General features: G+C 35.0%; 1 protein-coding gene across 4 annotated transcripts in view; it reads right to left on the reverse strand.

Annotated features, from left to right (window-relative positions):
• CDC42BPA (CDC42 binding protein kinase alpha) overlaps nt 1–18,434 on the reverse strand; it is a 306,002-nt gene extending 287,568 nt beyond the window's left edge. For 2 of the 4 annotated variants that reach the window (XM_024739083.1, XM_024739076.1), the window contains exon 1: nt 17,940–18,434. In XM_024739083.1, the coding sequence (XP_024594851.1) occupies nt 17,940–18,117 (178 nt within the window). In that variant the 5' untranslated portion in view covers nt 18,118–18,434. The remainder of the gene's footprint in view (nt 1–17,939) is intronic. The other 2 variants (XM_024739069.1, XM_024739060.1) reach the window with 1 other exon arrangement.
• Between the last annotated feature and the right edge of the window lie 417 nt (nt 18,435–18,851).

Here is an 18,851-nt window from a genome sequence, read left to right on the forward strand (position 1 = left end):
TTTCAAACCATATACAAAAATTAACTCCAAATGGATCAACAACTTAAACATAAGAGCTGAACCATAAAACTCTTAGAAGGTAACATACGGCAAAATCATTTTTTTTCATTCTCTTTTTAATATTCTTTTCCATTATGGTTTATCCCAGGAGACTGTATATAGTTCCCTGTGCTATACAGTAGAGCCTTGTTGTTTTTCCATCCTAAATGTAAATGATACTGGACTTGGCAGTGACTTCTTAGATATGGCACCACAGGCACAGGAAACAAAAGAAAAAATAAACAAACTGGACTTTCTGAAAACAAAAAAAATTTGTCCATCAAAAGACAATTATCAACAGAGTAAAAAGGCAACCCACAGAATGGGAGAAAATGTTTGCAAATCATATATCTGATAAGAGATTAATATCCAGAATACATAAAGAACTCTTACAACTCAACAACAAAAAAACAAACAACCTGATTTTTAAAAAATGGACAAATGACTTGAATAGACATTTATTCAAAGAAGATATGCAAATGGCCAATAAGCACATGAAAAGATACTCAACACCGCTAATCTTTAGGGAAATGCAAATTAAAACTACAGTGAGCTACCATTTCACACATACTAGGATAGATACAATGAAAAACCGTAAAATGCCAAGTGTTGACAAAAATACAGAGAAACTGGAACCTTAGTACATTGCTGGTAGGACCGTACAATGGTACAGCTGCTTTGGAAAACGGTTTGGCAGTTCCTCAAGAAAAGTTAAACACAGAATTACTGTATGACCCAGAAATTCCACTCCTGGGTACACACCCCAAAGAATCAAACAGATACCTGTACACCAATGTTCGATGCAGTATTATTCATAATAACCAAAACGTGGAAATGACCCAAATGTTTGCCGAAGGATGGATGGATAAACAATGTTGTACATATACATACAATGGTATATTATTCGGTCTTAAAGATAAATGAAACTCTGCTATAGGCTACAAACAGGATGAACCTTGAAAACATTATGTTAAGTAAAATAAGCCAGATACAAAAGGGTAAAAATTATATGATTACACTTTCATGAAATATCTAGAATAGGCAAATTCACAGAGAAAGAATAGATTGCAGGTTACCAGGAGCTGAGGGGAGAAGAGAACGGAAAGTTATTGCTTTATGGGTACAGAATTTCTGTTTGGGGTGATGAAAAAGTTTTAGAAATAGACAGTAGTGGTTGTTGCAAAACACTGTAAACATAATTAATGTCACTGAATTAAATACTTAATTGTTAAAATGGCAAATTTTGTTATATATGTTTTGCCACACACAAAAAAAACACTTAAATAAAAAGAACGGAGACAGGAAAATGGGGGAAACCAGAGGGATTACTGTTTTCCATCCATCTCAGGACAAACACATACATGAATACACACACACACACACACACACACACACACAAACACACACTCATGTGTAGTAAGTAAGAATTTCAGGCAGCTGCAATTTTCAAGGGTCCTTCCCTCCCCAGAGTTGTACCATGATTCCAAACTCATATATATTTCCAAGGCACTGGTAACAAGGAGTATTTAGAGCACATCCAACACATATACACAAACACAAAATAACCATAAGTTAAGTTATGACCAAATAGCACCAGAAATGCAACCACTATAATTGTGTTCACTCATCTTGTATTATTTTTTTATAGTAACAACCTAAAGAAAATAGTACTTGTTTAAATAATTTGTCTAAACACATGAATAAACTAGATAATAGCATTTGTATAGCCATTTCTGCTCTAGCCTAAAAACTCAAAGGAAAATTAGTCAAAACTAAGCTGAGCTAAACACATTGGTTATCTATAAAACTCCATATCCAATATAATAGAAGAGAATCAAATATGTACAACTCTTTACATTCTGGAGGCTAGTATCTTCTACAAATGGACAACCTTTAAAGTAAAAGAAATATAAATCAAGTGAAACAAATATAGTGAAAGTCCTTCTGTGAAAGGACAGTAGTAAACAACCAAACATTTTCTTGGTATTTCTCCATAAAGAAATTCAGACTCCAATACAATTTGAGTCACACGCAGAGAATTTTAGAAAAAAAAATTAGTTAAAACAACTTTACCTGAAAATTCTTAGTGTTAATAAACACTAAACAATTGGGGCTTTTTAAAATCTAAATAATTTCTATTTCAAAAACTATATAGTCCTGGAGCTTCCCTGGTGGCACAGTAGTTGAGAATCCACCAGCCAATGCAGGGGACATGGGTTTGAGCCCTGGTCCGGGAAGATCCCACATGCCACAGAGCAACTAAGCCCGTGCGCCAGAGCTACTGAGCCTGCACTCAACAGCCCACGTGCCACAACTACTGAGCCCGCACGCCTACAGCCCATGCTCTGCAACAAGAGCAACCACCGCAATGAGAAGCCTGCACACCGCAACGAAGAATAGCCCCAGCTCGCCACAACAAGAGAAAGCCCGCGCACAGCAATGAAGACCCAACACAGCCAAAAATAAATAAATAAAATAAATAAATTTCTTTAAAAAAAAAAACTATATAGTCTTACAAAAATTATCTTTGTATATTTAAGAATTGAAATGTAAATTAGATACTGCTGTAAAGGAAATATTACTACTGCTATGGGAAAATTCCTTTATCATTTTCAAATACTAGCTATATTACATCATTTCCTTTTACCTCTTTCTTTTTTTCAAATGGGATGGTTAAAGTTGTATTTTTTAGTAGCATACCTAATTGAAAACAAAATATACTACATTATCATAAATATTTCATTCTAACCCTAAGTAGCTATTTTAAACTATGGAAGTTGCTCTCTAGGAACTCTAGTTATATCTACTTTAAATTCTTTTGATTCTAAGTAAAGGCATTAAATCTAGAAACTAATAAGTGATCACCAATTTAAGATATAAATTTTAATTTATGGCCTTACTATTTTTAATGTTTTCTTTTTTCCTTTTAGATGAAATGCAACACTAACAGGATTTTTTAAGTATACAATCACCAACAAAATAAGTTACCAACAATCTGGAAAATAAAATAAAAATGACCTTGAACAACAGTGGTGCAGTCAACAAAAAAATCAGGAGAATAATCTCTAATGCAAGGAAACAAAGTATTGCAAAATTGTTTAGTCATTTGGGCTGCTATAATAAAATACCACAGATTGGGTGGCTTATAACAACAGAAATTTATTTCTTACAATTCTGGAAGTCAGAACTCCAACACCAAGGTGCCAGCATGGTTGCTTTCTGTGTCCTCTCATGGTGGAATGGCTCACAAGCTCTCTGGGGCCTCTTTTATAAAGGCATTAATAATCCCGTTCATGAAGGTTCCATCCTCATGACCTAAGCACCTGCCAAAGGCCTCACCTCCTAATGCCATCATCTTTGGGGGTTCAGATTTTAACATATGAAGTTTGGAGGGACACTAACATTCAGACTACAGCAGCAATTCAATAATAATTTGTTTTAGGGTGTGTTTTTCAATATGTATCCTAATGTTCAAATTAAATAATGAAATCATTCCCTGAAAACCTGACCAGGAGTAGTTAGAAAGCTGACCAGTTTTCCACTTAGTCCTACTGCTCAGCAACTCCCTGAAACAAGCTTCTCTTAAACTCAGCCCTAAAACAGAAATGAAAAGGACAGCTCAATTATTTAGGCTTCAAAAAATTTTCTGTGAGATATTAAAATTACAAGAAGAATCTCATTTAATATGAGGCATTTCCTTGCATTTACAAGGTCCAACATGGATTTCAGAAGACTCAAGAGCAGGTGAGTACTGTTAAACAGAGCTACCCTGCAGCTGTGTATCTGACAAGTGTTCCGATGTCTGCTCTCACAGTACCTGGTCGCTTACTAGTTTATAGAAGTGACAATTTCATCCATAATTCATAACATTTGTGTAATTTAGTTTGTCTTTATTGCTCTGTTAGAGTTCTTTGTTGTGTGTTCAATTCCATAAACATTGAGTATTATATGTGTGCCTCATGTAACTTTAGAAGGATCTGTTTATCATTAATGTAATTACATAGAATTTACCCTACATAGCTTTTTCAAGAATAAACTACCTTTTCCTACGATAAATCAAGACTATTTATAAATTGCCATCTATAAGAACAGAGCAATCACTAAAGAAGAAAAAAAGACTGATCTGCTCAAAGCCAAATTTTAACTGATAAATTTTAAATCTTCTATTTACTGTATCCAGTTTTCAGCTCCTCATTTAAAGACTTGGAAAAAAGTTTGAAAATGAGATCAGTGAGGAAGGATTAAAGGAATAGGGACTTCATAATTCTTCAAAAACTAATACTATTTTTTAAGTTTTCATGTTTATTAGTTATTCATAAACACAGATTCAATTGCCAATTAAGGTTCAAGAAAAACACCAGGCCCCAGTTAAGTACCATCACCCTCACCAAAAACCTTTTCCTTCCTATACCATCCTCCCAATATAGTTATAGCATAATTTTATTTAACTCAGTATTCACTGGTTCCACTACTGTAACCATGTAAATTATTATTTTCCTTTCCTACACAAATTTTTATTTTTCTTAATCACTGCTTTCTCATCTGCTTCACTTTCCAAGCAAACCCAGACTCTCTCCAAACTTCTAAATCTCCTCTCAAGATGTTCATTCACATCAGATATTGAAGTCTCTCGGGGAGATTTCTGCACTGCCTCTTATCTGGGCTGACTGACCTCTATGTTTGGTGCAAAGCAATCATTCTGTATTCTCTCTTCACCATCATCTTAGGAAATCCTTTCTTCTCTCCCCTGTACTGGGTCTCCTACTAGGGGATATCTTATATTTCCTCATCTTAATTTACTCTGTTTAGTTGGGGCTAGAGCATCCAACTCATCACAGTTTGCCTATGGCTCTCCTGGTTTCAGCACAAGTCTATATACTAAGAAACTCCCTAGTCCCAGGTAAACCTGGATGGTGGGTTACCCTATTGGGAGTACAGAGGTTGCAGAAAGTAAAGATTTTTTTTTTTTTTTTTTTGCGGTACTCTCACTGTTGTGGCCTCTCCCGTTGCGGAGCACAGGCTCCGGACGCGCAGGCTCAGCGGCCATGGCTCTAGAAACCTGTGTTCTTCAATTATAGAATATTTTCTTGAATGATTTCATTGGGTTCCTCCCCACTGTTCTCCTTATTGGAATTCCTATTATTCAGACCTCTTAAATTGGTCCTCCAATGTTCTTCTTTTTATCTCCTCTCTTCTATCCCTTTGTGGTTTCTGCTGTATTTTCTGAGAAATTCTTTGTTTTACCTTCCAGTTCGTGTACTGAGGTTTTAATTTTAGCTATCACATTTTTAATTTTTTTCATTCTTTCATTTTCATTTTTTTCACTGTTCCTTTTTTTTTTCGGTACGCAGGCCTCTCACTGCCGTGGCCTCTCCCGTTGCGGCACACAGGTTCCAGACACACAGGCTCAGCGACCATGGCTCACGGGCCCAGCCGCTCCGCGGCATGCGGGATCCTCCTGGGCCGGGACACGAACCCGCGGCCCCCTGCAACGGGAGGCGGACTCCCAACCACTGCGCCACCAGGGAAGCCCTTCACTGTTCCTTTTTATGACATCCTGACTTACTTCATGGTTCTTCTCTCATCTGTGAGAATATTAATGATAGTGTTTTGTTTCTGAAGTCATACTTTCTCTGCAGAGTCTGTTTCATGTAAGGTGCTTTTTTTCCCCTGTTTTTTGTTTGTTTGAAGCTGTATCTTATTTATTATAGGCTTTCTTCAGATATCTGACAATCCCTCGTTTTATATTAGGAATGAGAAAATGGAAAGATACTCTGAAGCTCTGAACCTTTGGGTGAAGCCTGACAATGAACTGCACTGAAGTGTGACTACCTGAGCCCTTTACTGAGGAATCTCTGATGGATCTGTATCTTTAGGCCTTTCTTCTTGGACTGGTCAGATTCTTCAGAGAAGACTTTTCTGATCTCTTATCTTCGTGATAAAGGCCTAGCTGCCAACTTTCTGGGAGCCAAGCAAAAGTATATAAACATTTATTTACTCTCCTGTTTTCAGTATGAAATGCCCATCCTAAACTATGCCTAACGTCACTCAACACAGAGAACCTCTGTCTTACCGAAAATAGACATTCAGTCTTTGTTTGGGGAGGGAAGACAGGAGCCAGCTGGCATGTAGCAGGGGAAGGGCTCTAGAGTTCCTACTGCTTATACAACAATTCAATCAGTCCTCCACATTTTAGCTCCACCTGTACCTCAACTTTCACAGATTCCTGACAATACCAATTTCTAAGACTTCTGAGCATTCCGCCAAGTCAAGGGGATAGGTCCTAGCTTACACTATTACTGACTTAAGACTTGACTTTCTCTGATCTGCTAAGTCAGCAGTTATCACCCTTCTACATGCTTTTTCAGCTTCCAAAATTTCACAGTATCCTCCCATGTTTTTCTCATCCTTGGAGATTTACGACTTCTTAAAAATTCCTTTACCATAGTTTTAGTGGGGCTGCAGAAGAGAATGAAACTAATTTGTGTGTTCAATTCATCATCACCAGACTATGCTGGACACTGCTGCAAATAAAGTTAAACACAGACTTAATGTAAGAAAATTTTACCTTAAAAATTGGAGGCTATTTGCATTTTATCTTATTCCTTTAAACAGTAGCACCCTCTTCTCCTTACCTTCACCCCATAAAATACTCATTTATAGATTATCAACTGCTGAGGGAAGGGACTATGAACAACAACTTATAAGAAACTCCTTCTGAAATAAAGCAGGATACATCCATGAAGAAAGAAATCCATGGAACAGTTAAAGAATAATCAAGCAAAAGATCTGATTAGTAGAAGAGTCAACACCTCATTATTGCTGGAGGAAAAAGGTGAGTGTGGTACAAAAGGGCAGCACAAGAGAATCTGGGGGATAATGGAACTATTTTGTATCTTGACTATGGTACTGGTCTACATTTGTCAAAACTCATAGGATATATACCAAAACAAATGAACTTTTCTATATATAAATTTTTTTTAATGAAGTACAGTTCATTTACAATGCTGTGTTAGTTTCTGCTGTACTATATATATATAATTTTTGAATAACTTTAAAAAATCCTTTAAGATGAGAATGGGAAATATAAACAAAATTATATATATACATATATGCATATATACATACACATATACCATATATATGCCATTAGGAGGAATAGATTAAAGTAGGAACGGGGGAAGAGAAGGCATCGTGGATCAGAGTAGGGTGTTGAAGGCTGAGCTGAATGAAAAGGATATCCACATAAAAGAGCTGCATGGCATCACTTCTGGGATATTCTTGCCAAAGATGTATTATCATGAGGAAACAAACCCAAATTTAGGGTTTACTTCAAATGCTGCAAAATAACCAGCTGGCAATCTTCAAAAGTGTCAGTCATGAAAACTGAGGAAAATCTGAAGCCCTAGTCCAGACTGACTGACACTAGAAGGCATGAAATCCAAATGCAACATGAGATTCTAAACTGAATCCTTTTGCTATAAAGGTGTTATCAGGACAACTAACAAAATCTGAATGAGGTCTAAGGATTAGATGATACTAATGTACCAGTGTTAATTTCTTAATTTTAATAGTTGCATTGTGGTTATGTAAAAGAATGTTACAAAATACACACGAACATATTTGGGGATTACAGTATCAAGTTGGCAATTTACTCTCCAATGATTCAGAGGGGAAAATATTGTACTAGCAATTTTTCTGTACATTTCAGATTGTTTCAAATTTTTTTAAATAATAAAAAGATTAGAAAAATAGACAAGGACCATATCCATATGCCATGCTAAGGAGTTTCAAAGTCATCCTGAAAGCTATCAGTAGTCACTGTAGGATATTAAGCAAGATGTTGACACGATCAAAGTTGTAACCATTTTTTAAAAGTTCTACTAAACAAAGGCCCCTGGATACGTAGGATTCCCAATATTTTCAGGTTAGGTGCACATGTAATACTGAGATTATAAGTTACTTAGCATTTAAAGGAGAAACAAAAAGCATGATTAATAAGGTCAATAAGACCCAGGAATGTAATCCATTTAGATACATTTAACATAGACAAGTCAACAGAGCAGATGCACACAGAGGTTGAACAGTACCAGGATAACTCAAGAGCTGCTGTAATTAATTGGGGCTACCACAGGAACACAGGTAAAAGAAACAAGCACGATCACACTTAATCACAATTTACAGCAATGTAACACAGCAAGGAACGCCTGGAAAAAACTGTCAACTTAGCACGCATCAGTCAGAAATGGGGTGACACATTACAAAGGCATTCAGGAAAAAGGCAGAAATAGAAATCACACTAGACTTGGAAATATTATTATGGTTTTAACCATAAACTCTAGGAAAATCTTTATAAGTACAGAAGATGAGAAGCTTTACAATATCATATCAATGTGTCAGCTGCACCACATACCTGAGCTTTTGGTCTGTTTTTAAATGTTCCTTAGTTATGATTTTTGGTTGGGGCAAGGCCATAATTAGCTAGCAATACAATCACAAACTGGGGCTCTAGCCACTGCGGATTCTTCCTAATCTTTTCAAACAAATATTTTTCTAAATCTCAGGACAGAACACTTCTAAGTAAGTGCATGACTACTTTTAATAATATCTGAGTCAACTTGGGGCGTTAGCCACTTCCAGTAAACCAGGTATTTAAGGATGGGATTCTTGCTGCAGCAGGGCAACATTGCTTTGACCAAAAAAACCTCTCATAAAATTAATTAGCTTTGTTCTATTTCACAGCCATGACAGTCTGTCTCCCAAATTCTATACCAGCGCAACGGTTAGAGAGATAACTGGATTAAAAAATGATCAATTGCTACTGAAATCAAAAAATCACTAGGTTAGCAGGAGCGTCTTTACAAACCACGAACTACACACATAAATATAAACTCAAAGGCATGTATCAAGTTTTATTGTTCTTTGTCTATAAACACATACTTACCCAATGCAGAACTCCACATTAACCTAGTACATACTGCCGAACTGCCTTCTAGGTGATGCAAACAGAAGTGCTACAAAAACATTAAACACGGAAAGGATAAAGGCAAGTCATCCAAACCTCTGCCTTTGGAGTTGGATGTGAACTGTGATAATATTCAAAATACAACGTGATAGAAGAATTCAGTAACCACTTTCTGAAATATAATTAATTTAAGAGCTCTAACACTGCCTATGGATTCTTAGCGCACACCAGCACTTCCCAAACTCTGCCAGCTATCCTCATAAAAAGTGTTCCAGGACTTCCCTGGTGGCGCAGTGGTTGAGAGTCCGCCTGCCGATGCAGGGGACCCAGGTTCGTGCCCCGGTCCGGGAAGATCCCACATGCCACGGAGCGCCTGGGTCCGTGAGCCATGGCCGCTTAGCCTGCGTGTCCGGAGCCTGTGCTCTGCAACGGGAGAGGCCACAACAGTGAGAGGCCCGCATACCACAAAAAAAAAAAAAAGGGTTCCAAAGTCAAATGACTTAGGTAAAACAAAGTTAAAGAGGTTTCTGTACCACAGAACTTTTGAAAAGTGTTACTACGATAATGTGCTTTGTAATATACAAAGAGGGATGCAATAAGTACTATTTCCCAATCTTACATATACACTGAACTCTTAATTTTCAAAATCTTCATTTATATCTATTGAAACATAGTTTAGGAAACACTAGGGTATACTGTGGATTTTCTTCATATTTACTGTCAGTCTACACCATGCATTTATGGGTGCTGCATAATCTTTAGTCCACAAACATTCCTAATGACATATCAATAATTTTTCATGATTATTTTAATCTTCTGAGTTGAGGTCTAGAATCCCACCACTGATTTGCAGGTTGGAGCTATATAAATATAAAAATAAATCATAACTAGCCATTTCACAATATTTGCTGTTGGTGATGAAAAGAATAGGCATGGGCTTAATATTTACTGAAAAACAGTTCAGAACTACACACAACATTGTAAAGCAACTATACTCCAATAAAAATTAATAAAAAAAAAAAATTCAGTTAATAACAACAAAATGTTCCAATGCAAAATATCCTGAAAGAAGGAATAAGATGCTGTTTGCATAGTCACACAGGGAAAGACATCCCCGATGCCAATATAATTCAATAAAATAATATCAGTAAGCTATGAGTATGTTTGTTAATGGTGAAATAAAGTTATTTACATCCCTGTATTAGTACAACTATACATTTCAATTAAACTTTACCAAAAATTAGCATTTTATCTTCCTTTATCATAAGGCCAGATAGAAACTTCAAAAACAGAATGAGAAGCCTCTTGCCTTCTCAAAATATCCTGAAAGAAGGAATAAGATGCTGTTTGCATAGTCACACAGGGAAAGACATCCCCGATGCCAATATAATTCAATAAAATAATATCAGTAAGCTATGAGTATGTTTGTTAATGGTGAAATAAAGTTATTTACATCCCTGTATTAGTACAACTATACATTTCAATTAAACTTTACCAAAAATTAGCATTTTATCTTCCTTTATCATAAGGCCAGATAGAAACTTCAAAAACAGAATGAGAAGCCTCTTGCCTTCTGAGACGGCCCACACTCTGTCTATGGAGCGTGCATCTCCCTGAATAAACCTTCTTATCATTTTTGGGAAAAAACAAAATAAAAACAGAATGAGAAAAAAGCCAACAAAATTCAACTATAAATCACCAGAAAAAGAAAATCCTAAACCAACTTTCAACCTTTTCGCAAAATAAGCTATTACTATTATGCCAATTTTTCACTGATGTTAAAACAGACTTAGGTTAAGTAACTTGCTTAAATCACCCAGCCAATGATCAAGGGAGTCAGTCTGAACCCAAAGCCCCTACTCTTTTCCAGTATTATAGGTTTAGAACAGAAATATTTCAGGTGAGGTATTCCACTTGTAGATCTTCACCATGGAAACTCTAAGTAAATTTAATTAAGCTTTATCACTATGAATAGAAAAAACTGACTAGAACATGTTTTTTTTTTTTCATAAATTAAGCCTACAGTGATGTGTATGCAATCTGAAATAAAAACCAAAATTTAATAAGTGATTGCATGACTGAACTAATTCACAGGTATTTTTAAAAGATTGTTTTCATCCACATAAGTAGTATTTTCAAGCATAATTAGATTGGGGGTGAGAGGAATAGTGTTGATGGGGAAGAATTAAAGAGAACAATAAATGTATGTCAGAAGAGAGAGAAAAAGACTAATTAATTTATGCTATAAGCTATTTATCTTTAAAATCAAGTCAAATTATCCTCTAGTATTATCTTCCACCTTAATACTCAGAATAGAAATTTATGGTAATCACAGAGTTCTAATTGCTCACATAGTGTTGAAACAGCACCAATTATATATGGTTTCCTCTTTAATAAAAGTATTATATATTCTGGCTTCTTTAAGCTCTACATAAATAGGTGCTGGCACTTGAAACCCATAGTTTCACAGATACAAATAATAGTAAAGTTCCCACACTAATCCAAAAATCTGAAACCAACAGCCTAGCAAAAAACATTGTAACCTTAGAAAAAACAATACTTAACACTATAATGAATTGTAAAATTGAATGTCCATGATCTTTTCCTCTGAAATATCACAAAGTAATGAATAACATTATTTCACAGACAGACAATAGTTTTGCAACATGTTACAATTAAAGTAACTAAAGCTGCAAAAGATAAGGTGAGAATTTCTGAATTTGTTGTGAATGCCCATACTTGAAAAGCAAGTTTAATTAGAGCAAGAAAAGGTCATAAACAGAGACTTGTCAGTAATTTCAAGGACTTCAGAGGCTAAAAGCACTGGTTCATTATTTTATCTAATTTCATTCTACTTTACAGGGTGCTTTTCCTGGACGCAAATGTTCACCAGCCTCGCACATGTGCTACTCCACCATGATTAAGTTTACCTGTCACTATCACACAGAAGACAATTGAAAGTCCACAACCACTAAGTAAAACCTAACTTACTCAGATTTGGATTTTCTCTCCAAACCACACAGTGTTCCAAACTTTCCCTAAAATTATCTCTTTCTAACCCTGAAGACACAAGGGACACCAAGACCTCATACTGAAAGAGCATTTCCCAAAGGGTGTTCCATGGAACACTGGTTGCCATCCGTCTTCCTCAAAACATTATAAATTCTAGGATAACCCACAATATTTTTAATGTTTAATTTTGTGTAAAAGTTTCCCAAATTTATTTACCCACACAACCCCCCCCCAAAAGCACCTATTAATATCCCATGGATTTCCAGAACACATTCTGAAACTAGGGAGGGGGCTAAAGAAACCCTAACCCCAAAATGAACCATCGTTCATATGAGGAAGAATTAAGGGGCAAATAGTGAGATTGGAAAGTGGAGAGCCAGGTCTCTGAGCCTCCTGTTAACCAATGAAAGCTGAAGTGCTACTCACCTATAGCAGCAGATAAAGAAGCACTAGAATTGGGAGAGGGGTGTTAGCCAAGAGAGGCTAACAGCTACTAATTGGAAAAAGTGGACACTGTAGAGAGGAAGTATGGAGCAACTAGCTGGGAAGAGCAAACCTGTTACTCTGATCAGCATCAAAGGGGAAAAAAGGAAATCCCCTGGATCTGGAAAGGAGTTTTATATGCAGTGACAACAAAAGACAGTCATTCATACGTCTGGGATGACCTATACTTATAGTGTGGGTCATTTCCAAGAAAAAAGAAAAAATCTTTATGGAAAGAACTTCTTGACTCAAGATACAGCAAAAGCTGTTGAGCAATTCTTCACCTTAGGGACTGAAAACTTGAAGTCACCCCCACTGGAAGTTTCATGAGAAACAAGGGATGAGAAAATCTATGGAACTAGCAGATTCTTCTCACCTGCATCTACTCTAACATTCATCTGGAGTAATGGGAAGGCATAAACAAAAAACTACAACCAATGTCTAAAGGTCATATCCCTCATGTTTGACAAGTTACACAACTTTTACAGTTAATGGAAGTCAATATCCAGGAGCCCAAAGTCAGAAAAGGAAAAATGTCAAAAAAAAAAAAGGAAATGAACCATCAAAGACAAAATCGAATGAATTCCCCTGTCCATTAAATTCTTCTAAATTAAGAATACTCAAGTATTCACGAATCAGACTAAAGTAGCAACCCAGGAAAACAGTGTATTCATGCTCATTTTCTCATTTCTCCCCTCTCCCATTCTCCCTCCCTCCTTCCAAGTATCCTGTCACTACCTAAACTCCTTTCTTTTAAATTCTTCAGTCTGTCCCAAATTTAATCATGTGTACTTTCTGAAAAAGGGAACTAGGTCTATAATTTTTTCACCGTTAAACAGTGAACATGTTTTAGCGTCATCTACACTAGAATTCAAACTCTTCTGCTTCCAATCTTCGGTAAGAAATGTAAGAAAACACAAGTTCTGTATAACAATATTTATTCTTTCAACACATGATGTACTTGATATATTCTAGTATATTTAATTTTTTAAATGCTGGTTGGACTTAGTAAATTGATTCTAAAACCTATCAAAACCAATAGGATGAAAAACAATGAGCAATATATACAATATACTGGCAATAAGTGTACATGAATAGAAAAGGGTTTGGAAGAATTTTTTTTGACTACCATAAAAGAGTAGTAGAATAAAATATTAATTTGTAACAAGTTCAGTTCTTTTACCCTAAAATAGCCTGGGCTTACCATCTAATATTAACCAAGTCCCAGGAATTATGGAACATTTCATAAAATTTCCAACACATTATGCTACGTGTTTTTACACTGCTATGTTAAGGTATGCCTTACATTTCCATATGAAATAAGTTCCTAAAATTATTAGTGTTATTCCTGACATCCCTGTTCACACTCATGGAGCAGTACATCCTTTAAAAAAGAGAGAAACACAATGGAAATGGAAAAATAATAGCCATCACTTATTGCATGCTTCTATCATATGCCAGCATTGTGTTAGACCAAATAACTGTGCTTACTATCACTCTTAGAAGAGACTAGATTATTAGGTGACTAGTATAAAGGAAACAAATGCCCAACCTATATTTCTGGTGACATTTATGATGATCCTAATTGAGGACTTAAATAAAAATAAACCTAATCATGTGTATTAAATGAACTTATTGGTAATTTGGTATGATTAATAAATTCTACTCAGGAAAAGCTAACAACGAGGAACAACATAAGTGAAGAACAAAGAAAAGATTCAGATTCTTCTAATCAAGGCATCATCATCTCACTTAAATGACCCACATATCAAAAGCATGAATAAGCTTTGAAACTACTCTAATAAAATGAAAAGTTTAAACCACAGTACCTGCTGATGTACTCTAGTAACAAGTTTATTAGTCATTCAGACTATTGTGTGTGTGTGTATACACTGAATAAACTATAAAATTACTGTTGTTTAAGGATAATTTAAATGAAATGTTATAAAGTCCAAGATTCACAAAGCATCAAAATACAGTTGGCCATATACAGATAGTTCTGCATTTCTTTTTTTGTATTGAGTAATATAATCTTATGCCTATTTTTTAAGTAACTTGGTTAAGAATTCCCTAAAATTCTGATTTTCCATTTCACCAATTCAATGAATAACATATTCATTTAGTCATTATTAGCAGATTAGCTTATAATGTAAAAGTTATTTTTACTTCTACAGCTCTACTGTAACTTAACTCTAGAGTCACACTACTGATAACAGAACTATTATTTTATAAACAAAACATACAAACCATAACCACTTCAACAACTTAAAAAAAAGGACAAAACATAATCTTTCAAAGCTTGTTGTATATAACAGGAAAATATAATATTTCATAAAAATAATAATCTTATTAAATCTAAAAGTGATATATGGCCTTAAGGCACTCTTTGTCCCCTTGCTCTATTGCTCGGTGACTTAATCCCCTCTTCCTCTCTAGAGCTCTACTTGTTTCCTCCCTCAAGCCATTAGCACCAAATGCAAGGAGTGCTATCAAAAAAAAGAAAAAAAAACTAACTGAATTGTCAGCTTTCTTACTGTCATGATACTGTAATGAGCAAACATTAACTGTATCAGTAGAAAAGTGAAATGGGCCATAACTAGGAATAAAGTGAAATTGATGGAAATGAAGCAAGTCAGAATCTTGCTGACTTCATTTTTAAAAGTACCACCAGCATAAAAATAAGGCATATCTAGATGACACTTCCATTCATATAGACAGCCAAACAAATATACATCATGTACTAGTATTTAACCACTACAGCTCTTCTGTTGCAAATATTGGGTCTTTTAAAACTCAAACTAAAAATTGTATCATTTAAGGCAAACCTAAATTACCAAATTTAACCCCAACAAATAATCCCTTTCAATTTCCATCACAGACCAAAAAAATAATATTTAAAATATTAAATTGAGGTCAATTCACTATCTAGAAACTTCCTTAATCTAACTTGTTTTTTATATAATGTTAGGTAGTGAGAATCCAATAAGACATTTCCCCAAAATGTAGTAATCAATTCGTACGAGAACAGTTGATCTATTTCAATAATTAAATGAGGAGACTGGCATTCTTAAATAACCTAAATTCTCAAAAAACTTAAAAGGTAGTAAATACTACTACTCATGATGCACTTCTTGACAGCTTTTTCCATTCTTTCCTTCCTTCCTCCTTACCCAAACTTCTATGGTTGGTAACTCCCACTTTCACGACCTCACACTCCAACTTAAAAACGCCTAAGACTTAACAGACACTGCCTAGTCCCAAAGCCTACAAAATAACTGCCTAAAAATTCTAGTCTCTCGTTCTTTATTACTGAGAAACACAACAGGAGTTTACTTAAGAGATTTTGTTACATCACACCAGACTTCTAAAAGACAAAATATGAAGGATACTACTAAAACATAATTTACTTTAAAATTGTGAAAAGTCCCTTGCTTGAAATTGTTTAAAATCTGCTAATAAAAATAAAATGTATTTGGCCAATCACTTATTTGACTTTTGGCTTATTTGGCTTAAATTAAATATATACAAACAAGGGTTTTTTTAATACAGATATAAGAAACAAGATCCAAGAAAACATATTTAGTGGGAAATATATATAAATTATTCTGATAATACAGAAAAATATCTCATAACATAAATGTAAATTCTTAATCACCAAAAGGCAATTGAGGATATAGTTTTTTATCATATTTTTAAATTACATTTACAACTGGTACATACGAAGAGTTCTCCCACCATTTTGCAGATGAGAAATAATAGATATTAAAATGACAATCATAATCATAGACTAGAGTATCGCTATGAAACCATAATTCAAGAACTGAATCTCTAAAAGTATCAAAACCTTTTCTTTAAATCTTAAAAAAAAACTAAAAATTTTCTAAATTTATTAAACGTGAGGTGTAAAACTACACATGCTTTATAAAATACTTTACACATAAAAATAAGGGACATATATTCACAAATCCAGTACCAAAGTCAAAACTGTTTCATTCTTAAGAGAGCAGTCTCTTGAAAGATCATTTAGAATTCTTACATTCCCAGTATGAGTCTAGTAATCTGTTTTTAAAAATTATTCTATTCACATTTCATATATATATATATATATATATATGTTTTTTAACCCTTACGACATCAAGTTGCTAGAAAACTTCTGATACTGACAAATTGAATAATTAAAGTTATGATGTGTAGGCAATCCTGAGTAAGTGATTTACGTGACAAACGAATTTTTAATAAATTTCAAGTCAAAAAAACGAAATAATCACCAACTGACTTTTACTTCAGAAAAATAAAGATTTACTTGGAAACAAAAACATTTTACTATAAAAACTTTCCAACAAACTCAAATATTGGTATTCCAAAGGTACAAAATAACTTCTTTAGCTAATATCCTTCAAAAGTCAATGTACCAATGTAGGTACACTGCCATGTACTATACACAGTATGGTATGTGATGATGTGTACTCTTCCCACAGAGAACTGGTGGATGTTGGAACTTGCTCACATGTAACATCGGAAACAGAACTTAAGCCAAGCCTTCAAGCTTGAAGGTCACATGGAGCATTTGCTCTCATCATTGATTTACTCCACTACCTAGCTCTTCTAAATCACATCTATATTTAGGAGAATGAAGACAAAAATTTAGCCAGTTTAGGTTTGAATTAAATTTAGAGTAAATCTAACTCTCAGGCAGGCAGGAGCTGCTCCCAAACATTCTCTACCAAATACTATCACAAAATTCTTAAACTATTTATGTCATCTGACAAACATGACAATTTTTGGCAAGTCCGTGTTTAGTAATTTCCTTTGCTTGTACTATATAGAGATGTGATAAAACCCACTGATGACCACCTTCAAGTTCCTGTTGACCTAAGATATTTTAGTATCTCCTCCCATTTCCAGAGTGATTTCCAAAGCCTGGGAAGGAATGCTTCCACTAATAAATATCTTTCAACTGAATGCCTGTTATACCACCACGCTCTCGGCAAAGCGAGCAATAATCCATTTTTGCCCATCACAGAATTATTCAAAATCTCCTACTGCTGACCAAAAAACATAAGTTCTTCCTCATAAGTCCCACATTAAATCTAGGCAACACTAGAGGGGTGGGATAGGGAGGGTGGGAGGGAGGGAGACGCCAAGAGGGAAGAGATATGGGGATATATGTAACTAGGCAACAACTGAGTAGCATGCTTTTACTCTTGGGAAAATACTGAAAACTACAAAAAAAAAAAAACCTTGAATAATTGGTGTCCACTCTTTTATTGTATATATATTTAAACACATTATGTATAATGTATTTAAATACATAATATATATTGTGTAAACACAATATATATTTATATACTCATTACAGAGAGTTTATCATGATAACTTTCTGTAACAATTAAACCATAATGGCTAGCTAAAGAGTTTTTTATTTTACATACAAACTTACCCCATTCTAGGTATTCAAGAATGTTCTTCTCTCTTCTCAATGGAGAATTATTGCATTCATCATAAAGGCAGATGAGGATATCCAGTAACGTTTCCACACTGAAGCACTGCCCATTGGTCTGAGCGGGCCCATCCAAAATAAACTGCTCCAACTGCCTCAAACGCACTTCTCCAGACATGTTTGCTTCAACTTCTGCTGGTTTTTCTTTCAAATACTGAACCGATTTTGACGATGATTATTTGAACCTAGACTTTAAAAGGTGTGGTTTTAAAAATAAACCACTTGTTATTCAAACAACTGTCATGCAATGCCGGTGCTGAATTCAACATCCAACACACCAGTAACCTCACTTAACTGAAGCGTCTTCTATTTCACACATATACATATATTTTGAGGGAAAGTTACCATAAAATATATTTAAAACATTTTTAAAAGAATAATACAATTAAATCGTATATTTAAATAAAATAATTAAAAACTACTGAGAACCAAAGAGTCAACACTTCTTTAAAAAAAAAAAAAACTCTTCTCCTTCATTCAAAATTCAACTCGTGCAACATAATCCTGAAACGAATCCAGCTGCATCATTAATGAATTAAGTCCGATCTGCATCAGCAATTCACTTCCCAAGCAGAAGGAAAATCGAAAAGGAAGGAAAAAACCAGAATGTATATAAGGGGGAGGGAAAACCAAAAATTCTGCTGCAAATCCTCCCAACCACCACTTGGATAACGCATCAGCGGCAATTTCTCCGGAGGGAAAGGGAGGGGGTGAGGTCCCTGAAGCAGCCCCTCGACTCGGAGCACGCCAAGCCTTCCCCGGAGGAGGCTTTCCCTTTCTCCTCCCGAGGTCCTTCTTTTTAAGGCTTTGCAGTTAGTCCTATTTCCAACGGATTCCGATGAAAACTCTTCA

Source organism: Neophocaena asiaeorientalis, unplaced genomic scaffold (assembly GCF_003031525.2).
Source record: "Neophocaena asiaeorientalis asiaeorientalis breed wild unplaced genomic scaffold, Neophocaena_asiaeorientalis_V1.1 scaffold347, whole genome shotgun sequence".
Lineage (NCBI taxonomy): Eukaryota > Metazoa > Chordata > Mammalia > Artiodactyla > Phocoenidae > Neophocaena > Neophocaena asiaeorientalis.